The sequence below is a fragment of the Thunnus albacares genome, chromosome 7, assembly GCF_914725855.1.
Source record: "Thunnus albacares chromosome 7, fThuAlb1.1, whole genome shotgun sequence".
In the NCBI taxonomy this organism is placed as follows: Eukaryota; Metazoa; Chordata; class Actinopteri; order Scombriformes; family Scombridae; genus Thunnus; species Thunnus albacares.
Genome location: NC_058112.1, coordinates 22,563,941 through 22,574,626, shown reverse-complemented (window position 1 = coordinate 22,574,626; position 10,686 = coordinate 22,563,941). Strand labels below are relative to the sequence as shown.

Genomic DNA, 10,686 nt, shown 5'->3' with positions numbered 1-10,686 from the left:
TCATCTTCACTCATCAACCTGTCCTGTCTCTTGCTCTCTACTCCATTTTCTCACTCTGTCCACATGTTAAAGCTTTTACACGGTATCAAATGAGTACATTAAATCTTGTTAGCCACTGGCACAACAGCTGTGGTATCATATAGCCATTTTCTTTTCTTGAAATGTCTCTTTTGACTAAATGAGGTGATGTCACTGTTGAGGTAAAGCGGGGGGGGGGGGGGGGGGGGGGGGGGGCATGCAACTGGATGATTAGTGGGGTCAAGGGTTGTGCGATCCCTCAGGTCCAGGGCTGTTGTCTGTCTGACGAGGCAGGTAAAGCATGGTTAATGAGTGGCAGTTAGAAATAAGTGGTGATATGTGGCAGGAATGCAACCCAATGACACACTTGTCGGTCAGCGCTCGAGTGTCCGGGTGGTTTGTGGAAGTGATCTAAAAGTCTTATTTATTGTGTTAGACCATCAACAGTGCTATTTTCATTATCTGTGCTCATTTAGGAATGTGGAGTAAGAGGTTAAAGCTGCTCCAAGGTCAAATATCTATCTATTGGTTAACAAAATTGGTCCTATGTTTCCATTCATGATGAGAAAATATGAGAAACATGGAATCATTATTGTAATCATCTTAATCATCCTTTTCTGATAACATCCCTCCATAAACGCATGTCAAAATGTCCAGAAATGGTCTTGATATTATTGCTTATTTGGAAAAGTCTGATTTTAGGAATTGGAGTGGGAGGGGTCTGGGAAAAGACCAGAAGAGGGCGGTGCTAACCTCTTCATATTCCCAAATGTCAATGAACCCTCCACAACAAAGTTGAACCCTGAAGTGCATGGGATGGAATAATTTGAGGATAATGAGCGCATTCAGAGCTTCCATTTTATACAAATTAAGTCCAACGAGGCATTTCTACACCATGACAGACAGAAATCAGCTTAAATTCAATACTGTTGTGTTTCTTAATTTCTGCTTCGTAACAGTTTGTAAAGTAGTTTATTTTTAATCGGAAAAGGGACACGCTGGATTATTAACAATCATCCTTGGATCAAGCTGTTGAAGGCGCGTTCTTGTATTTAAAGAATTTACGACAGATGACTTAACTTTGAAGTAACAACCTCAGGATGAGACTCTGGACTTTACTTGTCATTATCCCGGTGTGCGCATCCTCTCCTCTTTTGACCGGTGAGTTTGAAACGGTGACTGAGACTTTTACGCACGCGTTTTGAAGATGTGAATACATTTTTTAAAAGCTTGCACTGGATATAGAGCTATTGGGAAACACGTATCTATCCTGCATTTATATGTAAATATTTTACATCTGTATGTCTTCTCTCACCTCTTAACATATTATACTATAATAAACGCACCCTTTTCCCACCAGAAACGTCTAAACCCAAAGGTCCAGCTGTGGATAACCGCTGCTCCGGACGAGCCTGCAACCCTCGCATGGGTAACCTGGCACAGGGCAGAGTGCTCACCACCCAGTCGGTCTGCGGTTCCAACGTCTCCGAGCCCTACTGCTCCTATAAGCAGACTTCAGCCCCCCGCAGCAGGGAGTCCTGCTCGGCAGCAAAATGCAGCAAGTGCAACGCTGCCATCCCCAGCCAGGCGCACCCTCCTTCTGCTATGAGCGACTCCTCTTTCCGCTACCCCGAGACGTGGTGGCAGTCTGCGGAGGGGGTGAAGGAGGAGACGCTCCAGCTGGACCTGGAATCTGAGTTCCTCTTCACCCATCTCATCCTGGTGTTCCGCTCCCCCCGGCCCGCTGCCATGGTGTTGGAGCGCTCTCAGGACCACGGACACACATGGAAGACCCTCAGGTATTTTGCCAGGGACTGTGAGGAGGCGTTTGGCCTGGCAGAGGGGTCACCACCAGCCGGGGAGAGTGGGGCAGCTTGCTCTTCCAAGTATTCCGGAGCTTTTCCTTGTACAAGAGGAGAGGTGAGTGTTTTGTGCAGCAGATCTGTGAGTGTGAAAATATGTTTGCTTGACAACTCTTCAGGCAAATTTAACCATTAATGAGCCTGCAGGATATTGTCCTATCTATACTGTGCACCACTGACATTCCCAGTACTACATTTTCAGCAAAAAGGTCTATCTTTTTTTTTTTTACATATTTTAACTCCCTCAACCCCCCAAAAATACCACAAAAGTTCCAATAACATTTCAAGCACAATTTTGACCACTTGCTCTGTAATCCTGACAGCTATGTGAAGCTTTGTGAGCTTAAAAATAATTGTTAAAAGAATAAACACCTTCTAACATTGGAAAATTGACTGCAAAAAGTTGTGCAAACAGAAAATCTATAGACACTGCACCTGATATGAACCTTTTAAAGGTGCACTCCATCACTTTCCACACATCAAAATTGGTTTACTCATCACACAGTCATACTCAGCCTGTGAAATACAGCGACAACAGTATTTTCATGTATTTCCAGCCTTGTTTTAAAAATTTGTCTCTCACAAGTGCTGCCACTCTATGAAAGTGAAATACAAAATCACTGGATTACTCCTTTAAACGCATCAGCAAAAAGGAATGAGGAGGATGCTGTAGCCAAGAGAAAGCTTTGAAGGACAGAGGCATATTTTCAATATTGGAGTGTTATTTTATTTCAGAGATCTGAGAGTGACCACATCAAAACATCCTGCCAGACATCCCCCAGCACTTCACAGCAATAACACACGCCATCTGCTTCTCTCTTGTTGTCTATTTATTGGCACGAGTATGCTGTCACTAAGCTGATATCACAGAAACCACTGAACAAACAGTTGACCAAGCTTTGTAAACTGATCTGTTCTGATGGGCTGTGGCAGACCTTTTTTGTTAGGCCAACCTTCTAAGCCACAAACTGCTTTGACACATACATATGGGTAGAATATCAATGTTCACTTTTCCCTCTGATAATCAGCTATGGTTTATTCATGAGCGGATCATTCATTCACACATATGGAGATAGAGAGAGAGAGAGAGACTCTCACTGGCCAGTTAAGGTTTGTTTTTCCTCCAAAGTGCCTCAGCCCACATTGGGAGGTTCTGGTTGAATGTTTGGATGAATATATGGCTTTGACTGATCTCATAATTGCAGTGTATCTGCAACAAGTATGTGTCTTCAGTGTGTCGGCTCTCTTGTGTAAGCCCCTCACTCTTCATAATCAGTGTCTCTGTTGCACAACAGTCAAAGAAGTCCCCTAAATGTGTGAAATTGTAGGAGGTTTCAATGATAATGTTACAGACATTATATACTTGTTTAAACCTTGCGCTTTCTGTAATGAGCTAAAGTATGTATATATTCACCACAGCTGAACTTTTTCTTATTGTAAAAGAGAATCATTATATGTGTCAATTATACAGTAAATCTTCTTGTTGTTGACATCTGTACGATACTTACTAAACACATGGTGTCACAGTACATGACGCATTAATATGACAGTAACAATTCTCACTTATGTAGACTAAAACAGACAACATAAGACATACTAAGCGTGGATTGTAGACCATAAAGTTAAAATGTAAGGTAAAAACCTTTTTTTGCTTCACGAAAAGTTAAATGTTCTTTTGGCTCTTAAATAAATATCGATTAATGTGGCAGTATAGTTGTTCACAAATCCATAAATAAAACACTTTACATTATGGCCTACAATTTACAGCCTAATTACTTTCAATTTGCAGTGTAATTTTTTGTACCAGTACAGTACGTACTAAAGTTGGGGAATAAGGGGGTCAAAATCTAGGAACTTACAAAGAATTTATACTGTAGGTATTTTTTGAATAATGGGTTCCTTTCCTAGAGAACTTATATGATTGTTCCCTTTTGCCTACATGTATGTATCGGTACATACTTTACTGGTACACCATAAAAAATTACACTGCAAATAGGGAAAAATTAGGCTGTATGTTGTGGCCTGTAATCTAAAGCGTTATAGGTGTAAAAAATATCAAAAATTTGCTCCAAGCAGAAACTGCAGGAGCTACTTAAGATATGCTGATGCATGTTACTCCTCTTGATGGTATTCCTTGGTAGCAGGGTGGTCAGAACATTCCCATTGTTGGGAACTCTTCTACATCTTCAGCAGGAATCTTAGGGTCACAAGCGTTTCCCCCCTTTAGCCTGTGTGCCTTGCCTGAGTGGGGCAGCGAAGACTAAATTAACTTTCACCTGCAGAAGGGTTCCAACTGCAAGCTGTCATCAACCACAACCATCTTGAGCTGGTCTCAGCTGCCTTGGCTATCTCCCCAGTGGCTTTCTTTAGTTGTTGGGTTCCAAACCGATCTTCTGTAAGAAATAGCGCACTGATGTTGCTGGGAAACTGCAGTAGACAAATTCAACGGGGAATAAGACTGCGTACCATCCTTTGACAAGAGCCTCATTGATCAAATCCTCGTACTTTCTTCAGTTGGTGAGAGACAGCTAGCCTGTCGGTGTGAGGTTACTGCCATCTCTTCTGGAAAGACAAGTCTCTTCATCAGGTCCATTTGCTTCTCCCAGTCAGAAGCCTAATGCAAAATAGAAAGCGGGTTTTTGACAGTTGTTCTTGCCCTAGGAGCCTTATCTCCTTCCCTTTGGAAATTGACAACTGTGTTTGATGGCTTTGACCCTCTGCAGGTCCGTCCTTTTGGCAATTTCTATAAGTACCTTGTTATGCATCCACCATGTGATTTAGGGTGCAAAGCGTTTAAGAAAAGGTTTACCCTTATATTTGCAACATTATAATGTTTTAAACCATTTATTAAATGTTATTGTACTGCTTATAAATGCTGAATAGGGGCCCTTAAAGTAAAGTGTTACCAGCAGTAAGACACAGAACTGCTGTAAGATTTTGATTGAAAATAAAGATAAAATGGTTTGGAATAATGTTTTGTCAAGTTTTTTTTGGTATCTAGAATTTATTAACTTCCTGCTTTCAATGGTATTTCTATAAAAATCCTTTCACATGCTTACTGTGTGTCCAACACTTTTTATTTCTGATGTTATGATAAAGAGTAATGAGAATTTTTTTTAACACCTGTGTACAGTTTCATAGACGGACAGTGAGATTTTGTCTGAAAGATCAACATTCAACTAAACTGCACAGTTGAAGAAAGTGAGAGCAAGAACCATTTGTCCACGTTTACATTGGAATGGTTCTAATTTTCCCAGAATAGCAGCTATTTGAAGAGCATGAAAGTCGAAACACATTGATGCCTGTCTTTTATTTGGCAGGCCAAGAAAAAAGAGAAACTGACATAATTTGTGTTTTCGTCATGCTGTCAGTGTCTCTAAAGATCACTTTTTTTTTCACCTATTACAGAAACTCTCAAGTGAAACTACACAGGTTTTGAGAGATTTTCTTATATGTTTCCTCTCCTTCAATCTTAAAGGTGATCTATCGAGCTTTATCGCCCTGGCACTCTGTGGATCCCTATGGACTGGCTGCTCAGGACCAGCTCATGATCACCAACTTGAGAGTCCGTCTTCTGCAGCGCCAGCCGTGTCCCTGCCAGGCCAAACATCCAGGTGCTGATGTTCTGCCCACAGACCATTATGCCATCTATGATTTTATTGTCAAAGGCAGTTGTCTTTGCAATGGACATGCTGACCACTGTGTACCAGCCAAGGGCTACAATCCCAGCCAGCAGAGGACCAGTAACATGGTGAGTGATTTGTATTTCGTGAGTGTACAGCTTGCAGATGCACGAAGGAAAACTGCTTGAACAATTTGTACTGTTCTAAAAATTTGTTTTGTCACACTAGATCAATACCTTCTGTTTGTCTCCAGTCTTTTCATGTGCATGTGTTGAGATTGAGAGCAGAGGGTTTGGGTTTGTGTTCCCACCACTCCCTTGTTACTCAGCTGTTTGCTGGTATGTGCTGCTGAAACTGAGGGCTGCAGTGAAGACTGGATATTAGGCCACAGCTTTACCTACCATTACAAGGATTTAAGGATGTGGAAACCTTAATTATGGTATTCAGCCTAATGCTTTAACAACCCATAGTCTCTGTCATGTTATTCTCTTTACTGTAAATGGAGAATAGAAGCACTGGTTTTATTCCAACATGGCCTCAGGGTGGTGTAGACGTGTTACACATGCTATAATACTGTAAGCTGCACAGTGTGTAACCACTGTAATTGTGCATATAGATGTTAGTATGTTGCAATACGTGGAGCACAGTTACATACACATCACATATAGTAGGTGCAAGGCTCCTGGAAATCAGCTTTGATGAAAAACGTCTGCATACTGACTTCAAACCACAAAATTATTTAAATAGACAAATTATTTGATCCCAGTTTTATCTTTGTCAAGTAACATTGGTTACCACAGTCATATATGTACCACTAGGCTTATGGGCTCTATGATGACAGGTGTTGTAACCATCCAACCCACCCACGGTGATGTATATCTCAAAACAATTCAAGTCAGTACAGCACAGTACAATATATAGTATGTTGCAGTGCTCGCTAACACTTTCTCACTTTTCTCTAAGCAGTGTTCCTGAAAAAATCAGTCAACAATTAAAAGATGCTTACAGATGCAATAAAATACCAAATAAAGGCCCTTTGTCTTCCTGTTTTATTTGCCTGGCAGGTCCATGGCAAGTGTGTTTGCAGACACAACACAGCTGGTGACCACTGCGAGCGCTGTGCACCACTCTACAACGACCAACCCTGGCAGGCTGCCAATGGCATCATAGGGACACCGCATGAGTGCCAGAGTGAGTGATGGGGCAGGAGAGTCAAATGCAGAGTAGGACACACAGCATGTAGCCCCTTCTCTAAAATGAATTTAGTGTCATAAATCACATGTAACCCTTGAGATGCTGATATGTGATGAATAACAGAACAGTTCCTTTTTTTGTGTGTCAGCTACTAAAAGCTATCATCAGAGCTTTGAATATTCAGATGAGCTGAGGAATACATTTCAACATTTCTTACATTGTCCAAACAGAGTGCAAGTGTAACGGTCATGCCAAGAGCTGTCACTTCAATCGTGGATTGTGGCTCGCATCAGGACGGCGGAGTGGAGGTGTGTGTGACGACTGCCGCCACAACACAGAGGGCCGTTACTGCCAGAACTGTAAGAAGGGCTTCTTCAGAGATCCCACTCGTCCAAAAACTGCACCCGACTCCTGCAAACGTAAGGCCCTAGATACTGTATTTCCTTTAGAGTGTAGCTTTTACCGTAAACCATAACACTGTCTGGATGAGAGCCAACTGAGAAGTCCAATTAATTCAATTCAATTCAAACTGTAGTTTGGATTCACAAGCATATAACAAGAGAAAAAAAGAGCTGCAGCCTTTGATATTTGAAGGGCAGTAATGCAGACTTTAGTTTGCTTTTGACCCTCCCTATTATGTAAATCAGATTGATCTCTTTGATAAGGGTATTTCCTCTGCACCTCTCTTAGTCACTTTTCTCCCTGTGATGAGATACTTAGATGACTCCTTAGCAGGAATGACGAAGACCTTACTGTGTTGGAATGTGACTGTAATTGCAAACAATGGAGGAATTTCCCATGGTCCATGCGAGCACATTTTTCCCATTCTTGCCCTTTCCCCCCACCAGGCACACTGCAGCATTTTTAAGAACAAACATGCCGTTTTTGGAAACAGATGAAACAAATCTGTAACAAAAATCAATCTGTCATCACAAGGGACCATCCGGCAGTGAGTCTGACAGCGTAGAAAGGGAGTGATTTACTGTTTGTTGTTGCTGCAGCTGCTAAAAACATGTTGAGTACATACTCCTGGCTTGTTTAACTTTCATGCTGCCATGGAAGTTCACTGTGTACACTCCAAATATATTTGTTTGTGCCTCTACAAGTGTATTTGTCCTTTGCGCACATGAATGCTCATAATGTATACTGAGTGCTTGTAGGTCTGTGCCAGGAAAGAAGACGTATCTTTTGACCTACAGACATGTTAACGCTCTTGTTGTGTCACTCCTCTCCTCCGCAGCCTGTTCTTGCCACCCTGTAGGCTCCGTTCTCTCAAGTGGTAGCTCTCTCTGTAACCCTAGCAGTGGGGAGTGCACTTGTAAGCCTGGTGTAGGAGGCCCCCGCTGTGACGGCTGCATGATGGGATACTGGGGACTTGGTGAATACGGCTGCCGTCCATGTGACTGTACAGGGGACTGTGACCCTTACACTGGTGACTGCATTTCTGGGTGAGAGCCAAGATTTATTACTATATCCATATGTAACTGTACCAGTGATCACCACAGTGATGTATGGTGTAAAGGTAGAGTGCATTCTGGATTGTTAACACTGAGTGGAGCCCTGCCTCTGACTGGTTTTTACCTCTGCGGCACAGCTCAGATGTGGAGGTCTTCTATACAGCCACTGGCCACATGGGACACAGCAGCAATAATAGTGAGACGGCACTCTTTAGGGCAGAGGAGCTTTTCTCTGCACTGCACCACTCTGGTGAGTCACAAGTCATATCACACTTTAATTCACAGCACACTCATCAACCCACATAGATAAAGTGTAGCTGTTTTAATCCAGAAATGTATACATCATGATTGTGTGATTTTTATAAATCTCATTATTTTCCCAGAGAAATGTGAATGTGTGGAAGGGACCCTTGGCAGCCCTAAACTCTTTTGTGCTGCAGAGTATGACTATGGTAAGTGCTATTTCTCATAGGGAATTAAATAGCAGTTAAAAGACAAATAGAAAAGAACAAACAGAAAGATAAAAATGGTCACATTGATAAAGCAGAGAGTGTCTTTCAAAGTCCACAATGTGAGTCTATTACACAGGCTTTCTGTTAAAAATCTAAAGTCTCAGGCCAAATCAGACAGAAAGTTTATATGTGACACAGCTTTTGTTAGATCACGGAACAGTGTCTGGAACCCCCTCCTCCCACAGTTTCCTGCAAGGATGTGTGTGACATTTTTATAACTTTATGAAGCTGACAATCCGACTAGCACACCCACTTCACACAGCGATTGGCCGTCTGTGCGGAGGTACAAATATAGGAAGGATTTAAACTTCTTTCTCAAGCTCTCTATTTTCATTCTTCACACAACTGCATCCATCAGAGAGCGCCTGAAAGTGTACACCATTATTCCAATCTCGCATCTCCCTCGGCCTTCAAATGTGGCTGTTCGTAATAGCTATAAAGACTTTTGCCCTCAGATGTGGTATGAACATACGAACTTGCTCATTTCAAACATAACCAAGCCTTAACCCAGATGACATCATTGGGTTTATTTTCTCAAACTTCAGAAAGCTCCCCTTCAGAACCACAGAAGGCATTATAAAATTGTTTCACAGGCTTGGTAGTCATCCTCATGATTAAACTGATTTTAACTTGTAAAATTGGTTCCTATTTAACCTTAAAAATGCGTTTAAAAAGGGTCTGTGGTGCAAAATATCAAAAGTCTGAGAAGTGGAAAATCAGCACTGTATTTTGTAGTTGAATTGTAACTGATTTGTTTAATCACTGTTTGTTTTGCTCTCTCAGTGCTGGTAGTGAGGGTGATGTCAGCTCATGATAAAGGCTCCCATGCAGAGGTGGAGGTCAAGGTCAAGAAGGTCTTGCACCAGAACCCTCAGATGAAGATCCATAGAGGAAGTGTCACCCTTTACCCCGAGTCCTGGACCATCAAAGGCTGTACCTGTCCCATCCTCAACCCAGGTCAGCTGCTGCCAGCTCCAATGAGAAACTTTATTGCTCACAATGCAGAAGCTTATAATTAGTCAACTCTTGAGTGGACAATCTGCCAGCTTTGTGCTGAATAGAAGATCTTTGTCGCTGCTCATGGAGGTTTTGAGTGGGCGCCAACATCCTAGCATCACTCATTTAGATTGGACTTTTACAGTATAAAGATTATAACCGCTGCTCTTTTATGAGACCATTTCACTTCTAACATTTCACAATAATAATTTCTGGCAACATTCATCCAAACCAGTCATAGCAGCACAGTAAGAGAGTTATATAATAGTGTCTTTTTACATAAGGTGCTTCCCACAGTGATTTTTCTCCTGTTCTGTGCATTTTAGTAAAATTCCCTGTAGAGTTTAAATGCAGTAAAGCTTATACTTTGCTCTCTCTTCTCCTCTCCAGGATCTGAATATATAGTGGCTGGACATGAGGACTGGAAGACTGGCCGACTAATGGTGAACACCAAAAGCCTTGTTAAACCATGGAAGTCGAGCCTGGGACGCAAAATCCTCCACATCCTCAGGAAAGAATGTGGCCACTGGTAGGGCAACGAACTGCAGAAGACAGAGGGATGGAAAGATGGATGATCATCTGTGACATACAGATGATTTGTTGGATGAACAGAGGGGACACTGAATTAGGGATTGCTCGGACACTAAAGTGAATGCAAAACCAGTGCCTACTACACGGATTTCACTGTTTCTTCTGTTTCCACAGTGGAGTCCTCGGCCCCAAAAACTACAAGGCTGTCGTTGTTGTTAACTTGTGGTAGAAATAAGCAGATACTGTAAGCAGATACCCTGCTAGACTACAGTCATTTAAGGATCAAAGAGAGCAAAGCATGCCATAAAGACTTTCATCCAGACAAAGACAAAGTTGATGATTCATTCCTGTGTTACGATACGCCTCACATCATAATTCTTTCCCGGTTATTTATAAGACAATAAGGTATGCAGGTAAATACTCCATAATACTTTATTCCCTGGCCAAAGTTGCTGTCAGTTGATGAGCCAAAACACAGACATGTCCTACTGTA

At 42.0% G+C, this 10,686-nt stretch overlaps 1 protein-coding gene across 1 annotated transcript; it reads left to right on the top strand.

Moving 5' to 3' along the window:
* Window positions 1-806: 806 nt before the first annotated feature.
* On the top strand, window positions 807-10,373 carry LOC122985557 (netrin-4-like). Its single transcript, XM_044356306.1, has 10 exons — window positions 807-1,179; window positions 1,379-1,938; window positions 5,359-5,631; window positions 6,568-6,694; window positions 6,928-7,116; window positions 7,938-8,145; window positions 8,292-8,404; window positions 8,538-8,606; window positions 9,450-9,623; window positions 10,053-10,373. Exons 1-10 carry the CDS (start codon window positions 1,119-1,121, stop codon window positions 10,193-10,195), a joined length of 1,917 nt encoding a protein of 638 aa, XP_044212241.1. The 5' UTR covers window positions 807-1,118; the 3' UTR covers window positions 10,196-10,373.
* The last annotated feature ends 313 nt before the right edge of the window (window positions 10,374-10,686 follow it).